General features: G+C 55.4%; 1 protein-coding gene across 1 annotated transcript in view; it reads left to right on the top strand.

Moving 5' to 3' along the window:
- The window catches only part of CPNE2 (copine 2), a gene marked incomplete at its 3' end in the record, with an annotated part of 29,572 nt that extends 11,862 nt beyond the window's left edge, over positions 1–17,710 (top strand). The window contains exons 10-15 of the mRNA XM_084256855.1: positions 13–146; positions 2,406–2,460; positions 7,454–7,505; positions 8,844–8,977; positions 16,163–16,399; positions 17,600–17,710. Coding sequence (XP_084112981.1) covers positions 13–146; positions 2,406–2,460; positions 7,454–7,505; positions 8,844–8,977; positions 16,163–16,399; positions 17,600–17,710 — 723 coding nt within the window. The remainder of the gene's footprint in view (positions 1–12; positions 147–2,405; positions 2,461–7,453; positions 7,506–8,843; positions 8,978–16,162; positions 16,400–17,599) is intronic.
- Between the last annotated feature and the right edge of the window lie 1,411 nt (positions 17,711–19,121).

Raw genomic sequence — 19,121 nt, 5'->3', positions numbered from 1 at the left:
GCCACTCTGCAGGTTGGGATCGACTTCACGGCCTCCAATGGGAATCCCCTGGACCCTTCCTCTTTGCACTATATCAACCCCATGGGCACCAATGAATATCTGTCAGCCATTTGGGCTGTTGGACAGATCATTCAGGACTATGACAGGTAAGAGGTATTTGGGGAGAAACTCTGAGAGTCAGTTAGGGCTCCATCCAGCCTAGGAAAATAGAAGGAACCCAGGGATCATCAAATCTAGGGATAGCCAGCACCAGAGCATGTATGCAATTATTGCCCCTTCCTGTGCCTGTAGCAGACATTGCTAATCAATTGCTGAACTTCTACCTTCTCAGCCTGAAGCCACACTAAGATCTTTTTTTTTTTTTTTTAAGAGGCATGTTTTTTTTTATTTATTTGTTTGTTTGTTTTGTTTATACATGCACTGGGTACATTCAGAAGCACGGGAGGGTGAGAGAATTCACCAGAGCCAGAGCGGGGAGCAGAGCAGGCAGAAAGACTGAAGCACACTGCTGAGGGGAGCAGCGGGCGGCAGGAGAGGTCTGCGCGCCATGTGGGACCCTCCTCCGGTGGCCGGGGAGCAGCCGGGGATCGAACCGGCGCCGCAGAGGTCGCCGGCAGCTTCGCAACCCAGCGCTCAACCACTGCGCCACCGGGGAGGCCCCACACTAAGATCTTCTCCATACATTATACCAAGTACCAAGTGGGGCCATGAGTCCACATAAAAGATAATACCTGTTGCTATTGCTACAGTCACCCCCCCCCTTTAGAAATGGGGAAAGGAGTGACAGATCAAGAAACCTAGAACCTAGACATTTCGATTCCTTGGCTGGGCACCAACACACACATGCCCTCCTCTAATGACCATGCTTCCTGAAAATCTTTGAGTAAAGAGGACAGTGGAAAGTCAGTTAAGAAAAGCCATGTAGGGGTTGTGGCCACCAGTAAGATGGACCAAATGTAAAGTAAAGAGAGCCTTTGAGGATCCAGAAGTCACTTGAAGGTTGCAGTGTCATTGTCACAGATGGTATTTGTTGGAACCTACAGGTCAGAGGGTGGAATGACGAGGAGGCAACAGGATAGGAAGGAGAAGGTGCCAGAAATTTGATAGCAACAAGAACATGCTCAGGAATCCTGTATGTATTTGGCATCCTAGAGAGTGGCAACCTAAGGACCAGTATCTGACTCCAAGGAGGCTCAGGGCCTAAGGGATGACTGTGATCCAAGGCCATATTAACAGAGATATGGCACATAGAACAAGGGAGGTGGAAGTCCCCGCCTTCATGGTTGAGTAGAGGAGCATGCTGTTGTTGCTCCAGAAGCCCTCATAACCAGCTGCCCACTTAGCCCCTCACTGAGCCTTCTCCTGGTCATTCAGATTTAGCGAGGCTCCAGTGAGTGCTGGACACCTGCCCCAGTCCTGTCCTCACAGTCTCATTCTCATCTCTATGAGTGGCACTTCCATGCCCCCAAAACTTTCACTTCTTTCCCTCATCTCCCTTACTTTCTTCCAGCAAATCCTTTAAAAACATATAACTTAAATACAGCCTCTACTCCACAACCCCTGCTACCAGCCTGTCTGAGCCACCATCACCTCCTACCCATCATTCTGGTAACTTCCTCGCTAGTCTCTGTGCTTCTGCCCTGGCTTCCTTCATACAAACGTGGCGGCCAGAGGGATCCATAATAAATATATATAGAGTGAATAAACAAAAAGACATGATCCCTGTCTTCAGGGGGTTCCCACTCAAAAAAGTAGAGAAGAAATCACTGGCATTTCGAGAGACCAGTTTACATGAGTCAGAAGTGAGTCAGAAACCATGGTAATACCAAAGAGAGAACTTTCTGGGTCTCAGGGAAACCCATGAGAAAAGGGCGTTCAAATTAGGACTTAGAGGGTGCAACAGGACTGATGTTGGAACATGAAGAAGCCCTGTGTCTGGAGAACAGTGAGTGGCCAGGACTGGGGGAGTAGGGTGTGAGGGTGGGAGGGTGGAAGGAAGCCTGGATGATAAAGGGCATAATGCCAAAATATAGTTCTCACATTAGGAGAATTTTTCCCAGCCATAAAAGAGGTTGAGTGACAGCAGTACATTCTACTTCCATCCCCACTGCAGGTTAATGGCCCAATTTGAGAAGGATCTCAAATTGGTTAAAATTACTTTGGTTGATTAGCAATGTCTGCCAAAGGTATAGATGGAGTCAAGTCAGATACCCAGAGATGGGTTGAGATCTGGAGATCATCAAAACAAAACTTTTTCTAGAGGTCATGAGCTCTTCCTTTCCGTCCTTGGAGATGTGCAAGGAAGAATGGGCCCAGCCCTGGGGAGGGGCTTGGGAGGGTGAACAAGGGTGGTGGAGTCTGTGTCCACTTTTCTCATAGTGTTTTTTCTCCCCTCTCTAATTTAGTGATAAGATGTTTCCGGCTCTGGGGTTTGGGGCTCAGTTACCCCCGGACTGGAAGGTGAGTGAAGACGCTCCTTTAGCTGAGATCTTGTGTACATGGTCTTGTGTACATGGCTTCTCTGGGGTCCACTTTGGAAAGGTCTAGCTAGGGGCCCAGCTGCCCTGCCTTCTCTCCATTTACCCCAAACCCACACTCATTTCTCAGCCCACATCTCAAGTAGGCACTGGGGTGGTAACAAGGGGCAGGACAGTACCCAAGTCAATGGGAAGACAAGGTGCCAGATTTAGCAAATAAAAATATAGGACACCCAGTTAAGTCTGAATTTCAGATAAATTTGAAAGTGTAAGCATGCCCCTAATATTGCTTGGGACATACTTAACACTAAAAAAATTACACCGTGTTTGCCTGAAATTCAAATTTAATGGTGTATCTTGTGTTCTCTCTGGCAACCTTCAACCGAAGCAGCGTCATCAGTGCTATGATGGCACAGCATGGGTCTGGGAGAGCCCATAGGAGGGGCCTCACGCTGGACTGGGGCATCTGGGAAGGCTTCCTGGAGGAGACAAGGTCTAATTCAAGAAGGGAAGGGAAAGTAAAAGGTTATAGAGTGACTGGGGGACCAATGGGGCAGGGGCAGGGAGAGTATTCAAGAGAGGAGTCTGGAAGGCTGAGGTGCAGGACCTGTTGAAGGAACAGAGGGCGGGCACGGGTGAGGAACTTCCTGTGGAAGATGGACAGGATGGAGAGATACGTGGGGGGCCAGTCCTGCAGAATCTCAAAAGCACATTAAGAACAGTGAGGGCACTGCAGGGTCCACCAGGGCTATTATATATAGCCCAGTGGCATTTTTGAAGGCCCCCTCTGGCTGCTGAGTGGAAACAGCTGGGGTGAGGGTGGGCCAGGTGGAGGGAATGAGAGAAGGGAAGATGGTAGGGAAACTGACTGGGTGACCAATGGATGTGGACCAAGGAGGCCACCCAGCTTCCTGCCAGGCATTGAGGTAGGGGGTGCTGCTTACTGAGCTGGGGAACAGGAAGGGCTCGGGGTGGTAGGTGGGCTCGTCCGGGGAGATGGTGAAGATGCCCTAAGGAAAGGCAGAGGGTGAGTCAGGAACTCAGGGAAGAGGGATGGAGATGGAGCCTCCTGGTCCAGGACTGAGGGTGCAAATGCTGGGTAGGTGAGATCTCCAGGGAGGCAGGAAAGTGAGAATCAACGATATGTGAGCATTCTAGACGCGTTTCTGCCTGCTTTACCTGTTTTATTTCACCCTCACAAAAACCCAAGATGGTGGGCACTGTTGTTAACTCACTAGACAGTCAAGGAAGCTTAGTAATTAGGGACCAGTAATGACAGCATGGGTGCATGATCACACCTGAGAAATGGCGCGGTGAGGGCCTGAGAGCTGCCACAGTGGCCGGGGGGAGGGGAGGCACTGAAGAGGCAGAGCAAGCGTGTGTGCGAGGAAGCATGTGTGCAAGGAAGCATGTGCAAGAAAGCAGGAGAGGCAGGTCTAGCAGGTCAAAGGATGCTGGGAAGGAACCAGGAGAGTGCAGCTGGGGTGAAGAGAAATGGGGGATGCTGGGCCCCCAGGAGCAAGATGAGAAGGGGCATCAAAGCCAGGCACCCTGAGCTCTGGGGGCAGGTAATGAGGGTGAAGTTGGGGTGCTCAGGAGGCCAGGACCAGTTGTCCATTTTACAAATGGGGAAGCAACGACTTATCCATGGTCAAACTTAGAGCAGGGGCCTGGATTCCACCCAGGCAGATGAGCTCCAGAGTTTATTCTCAGAATCTGCTGCCTCTCTGATGAGAAGCTTCAGGGTGTAGCTCCTAATTTTGCCCATTGTCTCTGCCAGTGCCCGCTCTTGCCTGCCCTGCTGTGCCTCACGCTGTTTCTAGAGTGAGCCGTGCTCTTCCATCTTCTCCAGAGAGGATGATTTTCACCTACAATCTCAGAGAGTGATTCTGGGGCCTCCCAGCCATCATGTGGTTCGGAGCAGGATCCTGAGGACCAAAGCTGGGTCCCTGGGCAGATAGAGTAAGGCCACTGGGGGCAGGGCTGGCTGGTGCAGCCAGGCCCAGCACGAGTTCGTTGCTAGGACACAGCCAGCTTTCAAAGAACTCTGGCTGAATGAAATGTTTTCTTGCGCAAAAGCCTCCTTGGAAATGTCACAGGGCAACTCTGGGGAGGCCGGGGCTTGACCAGGCTGGAGTGCCCGGCAGTGCCAGGAGGGATGCTGGAACCAGCCCTGGAAAGGGCAAGATGCTGTGTCCCACCTCCCCCTGCCCGGGAAGACTTCCAGACCTGGCCCCTTCTGGCCTCTCTCTTTCATTCCAGCTTGCCTTGGGAACCTTCTTTCATTGGTTCCACCTCAGGGCCTTTGCACATGGCCTGCCCTTGACCTGTTGCTCCCTTTCACTGACTCCTGTGCCACGTCTCAGCTGAGAGATCATTCCCTCTGGGAGCCTGTCCCTGAAGTGTTCACGTGAAGTCCCCACGGCAGTCTCCTCACAGAACTCTGGTCACTTCCGTCTGTGTTGGTTTGCTCATTTATCATCTCCCTCTGCACTCCGCACTCCGGGAGGGTGCTGGCCGCCTTCTCGCTGTGTCCTGGCCCCTGGAGCATACCACTGTGTAGTGCTTGTTTGTGGAGAGTGAACTGGAGGCCCCGCAGCCTGAGCAGACAGGGGAGCTGGTTCTCCGAGAGTGGGAAGTTGAAAGGAACTTCCAATTCCTCGCTGGGGCTGCTCCAAGTGAGTCCAGAAGGGACCCCTGCACCGGGCATTACCTGAGGGACCCAGGGCATGATGGCTTGGACCCTCCAAAGGAGCCAGAGTTAGTCAGATGAAAAGCAAGACCAGGCAGAAGGAAGGGCCTGTGCCCAGTCAGGGATGGGAGGAACTAGTTTATGAGTCTTCCCTTTACAGATGGGGAAACAGGCTCAGATAGGACAGTTTCCCTGAGGCCCCTTCAGCTCCCTCCCCACCTCTGAAGGGGCCACAGGGAGTGCATCAGAAGGACTCATTGACCATGGGCCTGGCCAGGTGGGGTGATCAGGGCCACTGATTGTCAGAAGGCATCAGGGAACCCCAGGACAAAGACCTGTGGCCTGCCGTTCCCCAAGCATCCCTAATGGGCTTGGTGTGACCTCCAGGAAGCTTGTCCAGTTACTGCCATTTCTCAGGCAAATCAGGGCATGGAGGGGGAGGCTGGGCACCATGGGCAGCATGGACACTTGTCCTCTGGATCTGGTCCTGCTCTGTGGCTCCCCAAGTGACCTGGGCATTCCCTGGCTCTCTCTGAACCTCACTGTTTCCACCTGTGAAATGGAACTGCTAGAGTAGGAGACACACCCCCCACAACCACACCCTCTGACCAGCAGGCCAGACCTTCCCCCCAGAGAAAGAGTGGAAGACGTGGGGATGAAGAGGTTGGATGGCCGAGAGGATGGAATGTTCGCCCATCCCCATCAGGAAGGGGCTTTTCTCCCTTGGTCTCTAAAATCTAACATCTGATTTTGCAGAAAGTCATTGGCCCAAGGGAGGCCTGTTTCCCTGGCAACCATTTTCCTCTCAGCCCCCTCTGTCCTAGCCCCCCTCTTAATCTCTCTGGAGGATCATGAAGTTTCCATGGCAACGAGGACCTCCGGCCCCCACACCTGGAGCCCAGACTGGGACTGGATGAAGAGGGCCCCTAGGCTGGGACAGGGCCCAAGAGGGACATCAGGCACTTAGGGCTGAGGGAGCAGGAGCAGAAATGCCCAGAGCAGGGAGGGGTCTTCTCCTCAGCGTGCCAGGCGCAGGTCAGTGCTGTGTGAACTCTGCCTGCTAAGACCTCCTCCCTGAGCCCAGGAGGGCTCCCAAGGTCAAAAGTGAGGACTCTCTCCAGGCACAAGTCCTTTCTGGGGAGCTGTGTTTGTAGAATGGGGATGTGGGACACGTAGAGCCTTCTAAAACCCACACTGACGCAGAGCCAAAGGGTCGGTCTGGGGTTTTTTGTCCCCAGGCTCAAGCTCTCCCCTGGCGGGTGTTCACCAAGCCTCATCACCTTCTGACGTTAGTGAGTTCATGGAAGATGAGCTCAGGAGGCAGCCTGACCTAGTTCTAGTCCCAGCTCTGCCTTTCAGAAAATGTGTGACCATAGGAACATTCTAGTCCATTCTGTGTCTGTTTCATCATCTGAAAAGTGGGCTAATAACAGAACTTTCCCCATCGGGTCATTGTGAGGAAGAACAAGAGGAGGCCTGCAGCACGCTGGGGAGTGGCACGGGGTGAAAGGGGATTTGGGCCACAGGCTGCAGGGGAGGGAAGGGAGGGAGGTACCCCTCCCTGGGCTCTGCAGCCCCCTAAGTGTCACCCACAGCCCTGACTTAGGTCTAGTTAATGGCCCCTGTGTGTCTCCAGGATTGCTGTGGGTCCAGCGGGACCCCAGGGTGTGTGGGGCCAACCCACTGAGGGGGGTGGTGGCTGCGCCTGGAAGCAGAGAAACAGGATTGGGGAACACACAGCCCTCTGTGTCCCCCTGTTGTCCAGCCTCATTATGCTTCCTGCTTCCCTAGTCCAGCTCTTCCCCAGTGTGACTCCCTTGCAGAAGGGGGGCGCCCTTGCAAGCACTCATGCTCATTGTGAAGAGGGGAGAGCCTTCTGGGCCCGAAGATATGGGACTCCACACCCTATCCAGTGGCAGCTGGTGACGAAAGGGTGCCAAGTGCCCCTGAACCTCTCCCCTCGGAGGCATCTCTCTCCCACTCAGGGCCTTGCTTACTGGGGCATCACAGGCAGCCCTGCTGCCCCAGAGGAGGCAGCAGAAGAGGCTGGGGTGATGTGGAAGGGCCTCACTTCCCCCCATTATGAAGTGAGGTGGGGGAACCTCTCTGCATGGAGGGGACCCACCAGTGGAGGGGAAGGAAGATGTGGGGGTAACAATAGCCTTGACCTGGGTCCGCTGGGGTGGGGGTGGCAGTAGAGATCAGGTGTCCTCTGAGGGGTAGGTCTGGGCCCAGGATCTGGGGCCAGGGAGCTGGCAGCTCAGCATTTTCTCTGCATTTTCAGGTCTCCCATGAGTTTGCCATCAACTTCAACCCCACCAACCCCTTCTGCTCAGGTGAGTGGAGAGCCTACCAATACCTGCCTTGCGTTTACCCACCTGGCCATCTCCTGGATGGAGAGAGGGGCAGAGTACAGATTTCTGTCCCTTTCTGCCATCTCCTCCCCTCATGCTGGCTTAGAATGGCAACGGGAAAGAGCTGAAGTTTAGAGTCTGAAAGTTCTGGATTCAAGGCCAGCTGCCACCCTTTTCTGGCTATGTGACCTTGGAGAGGTCACTGCACCTCTCTGGGCCTTTGCCTCTTCAACTGCCCCAGGGTGGTGTGAGCTGCTTAGCTCACTTCACTGGGGGGGCAGGTGAGAGCTGAGGGAAGTCGACAGGATGCCTGGTGTAGATGAGGAGGAGGCGAGATGGCAAATTACAGCCCTGCTCACCTCCCTCCTGCCCTCACTGAGAGACCCAGCCTTGGCACCCAAGGGGAGCAGAAGAGACAGTAAGTGAGTGTGGTGTCAGCTCACCCCCACTCCTGGGCCTGAGAGGGTTTCTCAAAGTCAGATGAAACCCCACTGGAGCAGGAGAAAGGCTCACATGGGCATGGAAGAGGGTGGTGCCCGTCACAGGACATCTTTTTGCCAAGGATTTATCTTGCTGTAGCATCTGCTTCCCTGGGGATGCCTAGAACTGAGCTTGTACTTGAAGGCAAATATATCAACTCACCAAGTAGGGGACAGTGCTAGGACTTGGAAGCTGTGGCATCTGCCGGCTAGAAATGTGGCCAGGGGCTGGGGGCTGGGGATCTCTGTGGAGTAGGTCTCCAGAGACGTTTTGTCCAAGTTCTCAGCTCAGTCAACCTCATTCCAGCCAGAGGCCTAGACAGGACCACAGGGCAGCGGGGTATTCTTAGGCTCACTGTGGTGGCTGTTTACAGAGCACCTACTGTGTGCAGAGATGTGCGAGCATCTCTGCCTCTCCCCCAGGCCTGTGCAGAAGCCACAGTGTGACCAGCATGGCCTTCCAGATGGCCTCCCACTGCCCCAAAGTGTCATTGCTGGCTTTGCTAAGCCCTTTCCCTAGGAAGAGGCTGTGGACCTCCAAGTGCAGATGATGATCATCCCCTGGCAGATAAGGAAACAGACTCAGAAGGGTTAAGCAGCTTGCCCAGCTCCCAAACTGGTGAGGGCAGCGTTCAAACTCAGGCCTGACTCCACACTCAGGGCTCTTGGCTTTATTCCACCCTGGCCCTGCCCTCTGGGGGCTTCTGGTCTCATGGGGCCACACTGGCCATGGCAGGGGAATTTGGGTGAGCAGGAAATAGCAGTGTGGTTAGCAGTTGGGATGAGGGTGGGCGCAGGGTCCAGGAAGCCCAGGCTGACCCAGAGTCTTCTCCCTGAGCAGGCGTGGATGGCATCGCCCAGGCGTACACAGCTTGCCTGCCACACATCCGCTTCTACGGCCCCACCAATTTCTCTCCCATCGTCAACCACGTGGCCCGCTTTGCAGCCCAGGCCACGCAACAGCAGACGGCAACAGTGAGTAGGCGGCCCGGCATGGGCGGGTGGCGTAGACCTGGCACCGGGTGTGTGTCACGAGAGAGGGTCTGGCTGAGGTCTCACCTTCCTGCCCGTCCCCACAGGCTGCATATTTCTGCCTTCCCTGCTCTAAAATCCTAGATGAGGCTCTGCTATCTCCTCCTCAGTTTACCTGCAAGTATGGTAAGGGAATTGGATTAAGCTTAGCTTAATGGGTCCTGGCTGCCTGGAGCACAGACTTGGGAAAGCTGCTGCATTTCCCTTCATACTTCATCGGAAACTGGGCCATGATGGGTGTCAGGTGCCTCCCCAGGACAGAGGTTCTGTTACTCCCAGGTCACAAGGGAACCAGGAGACAATGGCCCTGGCAGCCCTGAACTGGCCCTCTGGGCGGCCTAGCTTCAGTGACAGCAGCTGCACCTCCCACCGGAGGTGTCTGGCCCTGGCTCAGTGCTCAGTAACGAGGCTCCAGCCTGGCCTGATGCTGCTGTGTAGTGTCTGATCTATATGGCCATCCTGGGCATCTGAACCATGGTCCTCTTCCTGCCCCCCATCTCCAGGCCCAATGCCAGTGTTGAGGTCACCAAGAAGCCCCTCCCCACACCCCCCCATCCACTCTGCATCATGCATTGGTCGTGTCTCCCCGTCCCACCAGAGCCACTGGTCAGGCTCATTGAGTCTGGGAATCAGCCATCAGCCCTGAAAGGGGGGCTGGCCCCAGCTTCCTCCTCTTGAAGGAGCAGGTCAGTGCACAAGTGCCAACGTCCCTTCTAGACTGTCCTTCCCAAAACAGCATCTCAAATTTGCCACTTCGTTGCAAGCCACCATTGCCCCTCACCAGACACCCAGCCGGCCCCACATGCTGTTGTCCCTGCCTTCCATTCTCCAGACAGGAGGGTCCTTTTAATGGCATGGAGCAGACCCTGCCTGGCCCAGCCTCTCCCTTCCTTAGGAACCTGCTCTCCTGCCCTGCCCTGCCCACCCCGTGCCCTCACCCTCCTTCACCAGGACCATTCAAAGTTCCACATTCCCCTCAAACACACTGCGCTCCCCCCACACACAGCCTTTGCCCTGCCATGGCCTCCATCTGGCAGTTGTGTGTGGCTGGCTCCACCCCTTGTCCCAGTGCCCCCTCCCAGTGGCATTCCTTGGCACCCCATCAGAATCTAGCTCCCCACCTTCTCTGCTTACTCCCTCTTGACCCTGATGGCAGCAACATCTTCACACATCCCAGCTCTCCTCATTGATCCCGGCTGTGGTCATCCTGTTCTCCCCGCTGGCCAGTGGGGGGCGCTTCTTATGCTGGGGAGTGGGGGGATTTAGATCAGCCTCTGCTGTGGCCTGTGCAAGGAGGCAGAGGAGGTGGCTCAGCCAGCGGGGCAGGGGCGGGGGCGGGGCACTCAGCCGGAGACCATCAGAAGGGGGAGTCACCAACCTGGTCACCAGGAGGTGGCCACCAACCTGGACGTGGCAGGCGGCAGCAGAGATAGGAGGGGAGAGGGCATGAGAAAGGAAGGGGACAGCTTGGGGTGGCGGGGCAGCAGGACAGGGTCTAGTTGTTCAAGGCAACAGAGAGAGTGTGGGGAGGGTCCCTGGGGTCAGGTTGCCAAGTTTGAATTCTGCCCCTCCTCTTCCTCACAGTGTGTCCTGGGTAAATCTTTTAAGCTCTTTGAGCCTTGCCTTCTTCCTTTGTACAATGGAGATACTAATAGAACCAGCCTTGAGGAGATGGTGTTAGGATCAAGTGAGATAACACACTTAATGCACCCAGCACCCAAAGAGACCCAAGCCTGGAAAAGTATAGCCTGCAGTGGGTTCTGGGAAGACCCCTCCAGCACTCCCACCCCAACTCCCCATCCCCCACCCCCAGGCCGAGGGAACTGCAGAGGCCTGGGACAGGCAGGAGGGAGGTCCTGCAGGGGTCCTGGTTGTTTCTTGTTTCTGCTTTGACATGCTGTGCTCTGGGCCTGCCCTGGCAGCGGCACCCAGGGGCACTCAGGCGCCAGAGACAAGCCCCTTCCTGCCTTGAGCCTATTAACTTCATGAAATAAGAGCAGTAAACTCCTGGGTACGGTGAGGGTCTGGGGTAAGCAGAACAGTACAGAAGCTGGGAAAGGCTGGGAGGGCCTTTCTCTTTCATTCCTGGGGGTGCGGGCTAGGTCAGTGGAGAGGGCAGGGGTCAGGAGGCCCTTCCCCTAGTGCCCTGGTTGGATGCCAGTGGCCAGTCAGGCCCTCTTCTCTGCAAGCCTCTTCCCCTTCTGAGCCAGCTTTCAAGGGATGAAAGGACGGTCTGCACTCTTGGTTAAGGGGACAAGCACGGCAGGGAGAACAGGGAAGCCCAGTGCTTGCCCAGGCTGGGGTAGAACAGGGCAGGATATAGGGTTCTTTCTTTTTTTAAAGATTTATTTTTTATTCATACAAGAACTGGGGTACAGGCCAGAGGGCACCGGAGGGTGAGAGGATTCACCAGAGACAGAGCAGGGAACAGAACAGGCAGAAGGACAGAAGACACTGCTGAGGGGAGCAGCGGGCGAGGCAGGAGAGGTCTGCCGCCCACGTGGGAATCTCCCTGGCCGGCCGGGAATCAAGCCCGTGCTGCGGAGGCTGCGGACAGCTTCACAGAGCTGCCTTCAACCCACTGGGCCACCGGGGAGGCCCATGGAGATAGGGTTCTTTGAAGAAGAGGGCCATGCCTGCTGGATCCTACATCTGGAGGGGGGGGTGGGCCTTGCAGGAGGCCAGGAGGGGTGTTTGTGTTCTGGGGAACAACGGTTGAACCTCCCCATGTCCCTGGCTGCCAGGGAAGAACTTGGCCCCTTCTCTGAGCAAGTCCTGAGCCCGAAGGTCCTCACCCTCTCCACAGCCCGGTGGATGTGGTTGGTCTGCAATGACCTGGTTCTTCCAGCCCGCGGAGGCAGCCTCCCGCTAGCCCTCCCCTGGAGAAGTGCGGTCTCCCGCCCCAGCTCTGTGACCTTGGGCCGGCTTCCAGCTGACCTGGGCTACAGGAGCGGGGCTAGGGGGTCTCTTTTAGCTCCTCCGGCCATGTGTCCAAGAGCAGACACAGACACCTCCGCACCACCTGCTTTTGCCCCATGTGCACTGAGAGAGGGATGCAGGGCTCGCAATGGTTCAGCCCCAAGCTCTGCAGGCCCATCAACCTGGTTCAGACTTCTACTCCCCCACTTCCTGGCACTCTGATCTGAAGCAGGTTGCTTGAGCTCTCTGCACCTCGATTTCCTCACTGGTCCAACGAGGCTGTTGGAAGCAGCACCTGCCTGACAGAGGCATTGTGAGGATTCAGCCAGATCAGTGTGTAAATTGCTTCGCTCAGCACCTGGCACACCATAAGTGCCCAATGAATGGAGCAAATGAATTATCTGGGGACCCCTCTTGGGCCAGCATTTGGTGCTGAGCACATTTAGGCCCAAGGCAAAGGAAGTAATTTGTGAATTTTCTGATGCTTTTTGTACAGCTGCTTTTTGAGAAATACATGATGTGACTTCACCCTCCCTGGCCCCAGACATAAGCACAAGCATGCACACCCACCCACGGACAGGAAATGGAGAGCAGGTGGCGGGAAGCATCTGCAGTCAGGCCCACACTCTCCTGATCTCTCTCTCTCTCACACACACACACACACGCACATACACACACACACACGTGTGTGTGTTTTTGCACAGCACTGGGGACACCACGATGCAGGAGATGTGGCCTCTGCCTCCCAGAGCTTAGTGTAGTGGGGAGCCAGGCCAGCAAGCAGCAGCTTGGATGGTGGAACTCACGGTGAAGGAAGTACAGGATCATGAAGGTGGTCAGGAGAGGCTTCTGGAAAAGTAATGTCCAAGCCGAGACTTTAAGGACGCTTAAGAGTTCGCCTCATGAAGGGTGTGTGCCCATGCATGTGTGTCTGTCATCTCTGGCAGAGGGAAGGGCACGTTAAAGCCATGGGGTGTGAAAGGAGTGTGATGTGACAGGGGTGAAGGGGGATGATGATGGGAAGGTCAGCACCCACAGAGGCCTGGGGCACCAGTGAGAATCTGGATTTTCTCTTGAAAATCCACTGGGGAGCCACTGGAAGGTAAAAGCAGGTTCAGGCTGGGCCAGGTGACTCCCATCACTGGGCCTTCAGTCTTCCCTCTGTGCTGGCCCATAAGCCCTGGGCCTTGCTGGCTGTGTCCCATTCCTGCTTGTCCATTGAGGCATCTGGTGTCCTGGTGGAAGGTTGCTGGGAAGCAGGACCCTGGAAACTTCCCCCTACCCACCCCCTGGGGAGCCAGCCTCTCAAAAATCAGCAGGGAATAAGCGCAGCTTCCCTGGATCCTGTCTGGAACTGCTGTTGGCAAGTCAATTTCTTATAAATCAAATCACATGTTAAATGCAGTAAGGGAAGTAGCTATTTACAGACCTAGAAGCCCGAAGACTATCTGGGTAAAGGCAAAAGATGATCCTTGAATAGGCTGGGAGTTTGGTTGGGTTTTGGTTCTGCCTGACTGTGACTGGCCAGCGTTCTGGAGCACGGGCAGGATGCCAAACCCAGGAGATGCCAGAATATGTGAGGGGCGCCCTGAGGAGCGCTAAGGTGCAGGGGAGAGGAGTGTCTATGGGCTTCTTCCCCGAGGGGTGAGTGCTGGTAGTGGATGCAGAGTGCAGGGCTAGGAGAGCCTTCATGTCTGCTCAGGATGGAGAAGTAGTCCCTCAGATGGAACTGTGGCTGGAAAGGAAGCCAGGCAGGAGGAAGTAGCCCCAGAAAGGTGCAGAGGTGGAAAGCCTGGGGTCACACAAACTGGGACAGCAGAGCCCCCTCTGATTTGTCTTAGGGCTGATAGTAGACCTTAGAGGCTCCTGGACACCCTCAGCTCTGCTCAGGGGAGATGAGAAGCCCAGAACTTGTTTGCTGAGCCTTAGGTCCAGCTGGGCAGCTCAGGCCAGGTGCGTGGGTGGCAGGCTGGTGCACAAGAGTGAGGGTTAAGCCCAGTGCTGGCTCTGGACCCTGCCCTGGGCTGCTGGGCCTTCCTGCACCAGGAGCCAGGTGAGAGGGTACAAAAAGCATCTCTCTGCCAGGCACCACGACCGAAGTCACCAAGTGGGAGCCCCATCTCTGGAGTCAACCAGGCTAGGGTGTGACTTAGGCTATGTCAGCTCCTGGCTGTGAGACCCCGAGCAAAGCATTGAAACCCCTTTCAGTCCCAAACAGGACTGTGTGAGGGTATGGGGTGGGGGCGGGGGCGGTGGTGTTGGGGCCACTACAGTAGGGACTTGCTCATCCTGCTGGCTGGTGCCCACAACCCTGCAGGAACACAGGCCCTGTCTGCACCCACCTCCCTGAGGAAGCAGGGTCCAAGGTTTAAGGGACCCCCCAGCTGCATGCTCTCCGTCTTCTCATGTAGCCATGTGGCTGACTGGGGGTGGGGGGCCAGGTCAGAGGACACATGGGAGGCAGGAGGAAGATGAGGTCTGAGCTGGAAGTGGCCCAGAGACCAGTTCCCCCACTGAGCAGGGAGGCCTGGGGACCAAGGCCAGGCATTCCTTTCTTTCCATCCCTCCTTCTATTTAGGAACCCCTGAAATATTGCCTAGGACTATGTCTGGGGTGGGGGGCAGGCTATTAGAGGGCCATGCTGGGAAGGGGTGTTAGAATGATGGTGGGCTCTAGGGACATAGGATCTGGATGGGTTTATGAGGCTCCCCCCAACCCCAGGATGGGGGACTGGCAGCAGCAGCCCTTCACTACAGGGATTCAGGCTGCCATCTCCATAGCAACAGGTATCCCCAGCCAAGGAACTGCTCTCTTAAAGACACAGCACAGCCCTGGACTATAGCCGCCCGGAGCTGGGGGCTAGGTTTGTGGGGTCTGTGTCTCCATGTGGCTCACCCCACTCTCTCCTACAGTTTTCTTGGGGAACTGGCAGGAGAGAAATGTATCCCAAAGGGTTGAATTTGTAACCTCTGTAAGTTGCCTGGGGAGCAGACAGCTTGGCTGAAAGCGAAGGTGACCCAGTGCTAACCTGGGCTCTGATGTGGTCCTGTCCTCCTTAGCTCCTCTTCTTGCCTGTCTAATCCCCAGCTCCTCAACAAGTCCAGACCCCCAGACTCCTCTCCCAAGAATCAAAAGGGTTAAACTTGAAGGCAAAAAGCCCAAACAGAATATTAGGACCACAGGGATTTTTCTGTATTTATAGGTTGGGGAACTGAGTTCCCCAAAAGAGGCCAGAGGATACTAAGAACCAGGCCTAATTGAAACTGAGGCTTCCTGGGGGCTCCCTGGTGGCCTAGGGGTTAAGTCTCAGTGCTATCACTTCTACCCCTGAGTTCGATCCCCTGATCCCTGGCCAGGGAGCTGACCCACATGGCACAGAAGACCTCTCCTGTCTTACCTGATGCTCCCCTCAGCAGTGGATTTCAGTAGATCCACCTATTCTGCTGCCCACTCCGTCTCTCGTGAATCCTCTCACTCCCCCCAAACCCCTGCATCTCTGGTCTGCACCCGTTTTTCTAAGCAAAATTTAAAAAAAATTTTTTTAAATCTTTAAAAAAGAAACTGAGGCTTCCCAGGGCTTTGTCCCCTGGGTCCATCCAGTGAGCCCCTCCTGAACTTTATTCACGCACCTCACCTTTGCAGTTTGTGCTCTAGTCACAGATCACCCACAGATTATTCAGGTTTTTTTTTTTTTACTTAAAAAATTGTATAGACTTTACAACTCATTGTAAGAGAAAAAGTCAGTTATCACTTGCCATAAATAGAAAGTAAAAATAAATATAACAAACTGTACAGTGGCATTAAAGTCTAGCCAGACTCTTGCCCCCTGAAGTGCTGAGCTTCCTGCCTTGGCTCTCTGTTAATAAGCAAGGTTAGCACATGGCAGAGGCTTTCAAGACACACTCACACCATCCCAGATGTCCTCCAGGGACAGTTTGTGCAATTGACAGACCACTGAAAACGAGTGCTCTTCCCGCTGAGGCCTTCCCGCTGTGTCTCCAGCGTGACCCAACATACCCTTGGGACTTGGGGCAGTGACCTGGTCAGACGTTAGACAGAGGCTGGGGTCGGGGCGCTTAGGGAGCGGTGGGAATTTTACCGCACCTGGGAAGGGAGCGACACCTTCCTTCCTAGAGTCTGAGGATTTGAGGGGTGGGCAACAGGCCTCAGGGTCCTGCTGAGTGCCCGGCTGCCCCCCCCTCCCCGCAGCAGTACTTCATCCTCCTCATCATCACTGACGGCGTCATCAGCGACATGGAGGAGACGCGGCACGCAGTGGTGCAGGCTTCCAAGCTGCCCATGTCCATCATCATCGTGGGCGTGGGCAACGCTGACTTCGCCGCGATGGAATTCCTGGACGGGGATAGCCGCACGCTGCGCTCCCACACGGGGGAGGAGGCAGCCCGCGACATTGTGCAGTTTGTGCCCTTTCGAGAGTTTCGCAACGTGAGTGTGGATCCCGGACTGGGGAGGGGTGGTTACGGGATCCCAGCAACCATAGTTACTAATCAGGGATGACATTCTTGCCTGTCTAATCCCCAGCTCCGTTGACCACATATTTCCTGAGGACCTACTGTGTGCTCAGCACCATGCCAGGCTGCCCCAGATGAGGCCATGACGGTGTGAGGGATCAAGCTAATGGCTCACAGGGGCGTGGGGCCCGTGAGCTGGGGCTCAGGGCAGGTCAGGTTACCCATGCCAGGCACAGCACTCCAGGCAGACTGCGAGACAGGAGCAAAAACCTAGCAATGAGAGGCTTTCCTGGTAATCACCCCGCACCCAGCCTCACGTGGAAAACGAAGCCCATTTTAGGATGGTCTCTTCTCTTTAAGGAGACCGGTAGCCCCTGCCTTATTCCTGGATGTAGCTCTGGTCCTATTTGAGGTGAATACAGGTCTGCCCACAGCGGGGCTAGAGTTGGCTTCCAGGTCACTGCCCTGGCAGCTGGGCCCACGAGGAGCCTGAGGGAGCATAGTCTCTCAGATGCCACCCCTGTATTACCAGTTCAGTCCTGACTTATCTGACGAGAGGCACACTGTGTGGCCTTGGGTAAGTCCCTGACCTCTCAGTTCCCTCAGCTGCAGGTGCTTCTCTGCTACTGTGGCTCAGATCCTTGGGGGCCGGTGAGAACAGCTGCGTGTCCCTCACATCTCTGCCCAGGAGCCTCCGGGTTCGAGATGGTTGGATGCCTTCCTCTGGAGCCTTAGCTCCCGCAGGACAAATGCTGGGCAGTGCCACCCATTCATGCCCACGACATTGACAGCACCTCCCTGTGCCTGGCCTGTGGCTGCGCCTTTAGCAGTGAACAGCTGTGGATAAGGGGCCAAGGAAGTGCTCAGGAAATGTTTGCCAGAGAGGAGGCTCACGGTCCCACAAAGCCTCCCACAGACACATCCATCCTAAACTGTCATTCAGAGGCAGCTCCAAGTGCCCATGAGCAGAAATATCCACACCCCCAGCCCCCCCCCAGGGAGGCATTGCTAGTGGTGGGATTCCAGGCCTGGGTGGGGATGAGGGATGCTCCCCGCTGACAGCCCTGGCATCCTCAGGGGACAATTCCGGAGCACGGTGAGGCATGGCGGCCTCACAGCCGATGTTCCCGTCAGTAACCCTGTCCTGCCACCTTTTCTCCCCCTCGACCCTCAGGCAGCAAAAGAGACCTTGGCCAAAGCTGTGCTGGCGGAGCTGCCCCAACAAGTCGTGCAGTATTTCAAGCATAAAAACCTGCCCCCCACCAACTCGGAGGAGCCCGCCTGAGTGCCAGCCCGTGCCCAGCAGCAGCATGCCGGCTGGGTCCCCCGCCTCCCCCAGGAACGTGCACGCTCACCCTGCTTCCTCGTGGGTGGCCTTTTTTTTTAACTGATCCACGTTTTTATTTTTTACAACTGGACCTCCGCCCCCAGCTTCCCCCAGCCCAGCTGGGCTGCCTTTGTTGGAGTCGACAGATGATGCTTCCAGGCCAAACTGGCTTCCTCTCCTCCTCTCCGTACCCTTGCCACTCTTAAGTATTGAATGTACTTTGTATAATTTTAGTGGAATTATTATTGTTATTAAAGAGAATAAAATTTTTATAATCATAACTGACTTTTTGCCCAGTGACTGGCTGCACTCGGAGAGGACCATGTCCGGGGCATCGCTCGTGTTGTGGCCTGTGCCTGATTCCTGCTGTTCTTTTACACTGTGGTTGTGTGTGACTTGTTATACTCAGGGTATTAAAGGAGGTTCAGATGTCCCTGTGTCGACTCCTTCTTCAGCCGGGACCCAAATGGCTCACGGGCCTGGGAAGCGATACCCCTGTCCTGGGGCAGCCTGTGAAGTCGGCCGAACCCCGTCCACGTGAGGACACACATTCCACCTGAACAGTAACACTGTCCTGGCACAGAAAGTGGCACATTGGCAGCACTCAACAGATTCTGGGGTAAAGGGAATGTCTAGGTCCCCCCCTACAATGTAGGGCATACGAAGCCCTACAAAGCCCATCACCAGTGTTTCTGGGAGTCCCCACATGCTGGCCAACATCACATGGTGCCCCCACTTCTTCCTCTCCATCCACTCTGTCCTACGTTCACCACCTCTCAATAACCCACACACACACAGCAGTTGCTGCTACCCATTTGCCCCCTCTTGGGGTCCCCCCGGCCATCGGGTACTCCATGCTCTGTAGTGTTTGGCCTTAGGATGCTAAACAGGTGCTGCTGTCCCTGCCGATAGCAGCCGTGTCTCTGCTGCATGCCCCTGGTAGACTCAGGCCCAACTTCATGAAATGAGCCAAGGACCCCTTCTGAGCCCCTAACCATGCTCCCACTTCCCCCCTCAATGATGTACATCGTCCTCTCTCCTGCTCACCCCCAGCACTGTGTTCCCAGACCCATGATGAGGGTTTTAAGGCCTCATCCTGGTGAACTCTTCCACTGCCTGTGACCATCCCAGATGAGGAAACAAGCAGAGAAGCTAATGGAATCTATCAGAGGCAGAGCCAGAACTTACAACTGGAACTGGCCACCCCTGAGCCCACACTTGTGCCGTGAACTGCACGTCTTCCTCCCCCCGCAAAGGCATCTCCTAAAGTTGACGGTGAATTTTCCTTCCTCTCCAGTGAAACTGGGAAGTTGGTTGCCTTGACCTACTATCCCAGGAGGCTCGGCCAGCGTTCCTACCTCCAGGTGCC

Source organism: Talpa europaea, assembly GCF_964194135.1.
Source record: "Talpa europaea genome assembly, chromosome: 16".
NCBI lineage: Eukaryota > Metazoa > Chordata > Mammalia > Eulipotyphla > Talpidae > Talpa > Talpa europaea.
Note: the sequence above shows the minus strand (reverse complement) of the source record. Positions and strands in the feature narration are given on the sequence as shown.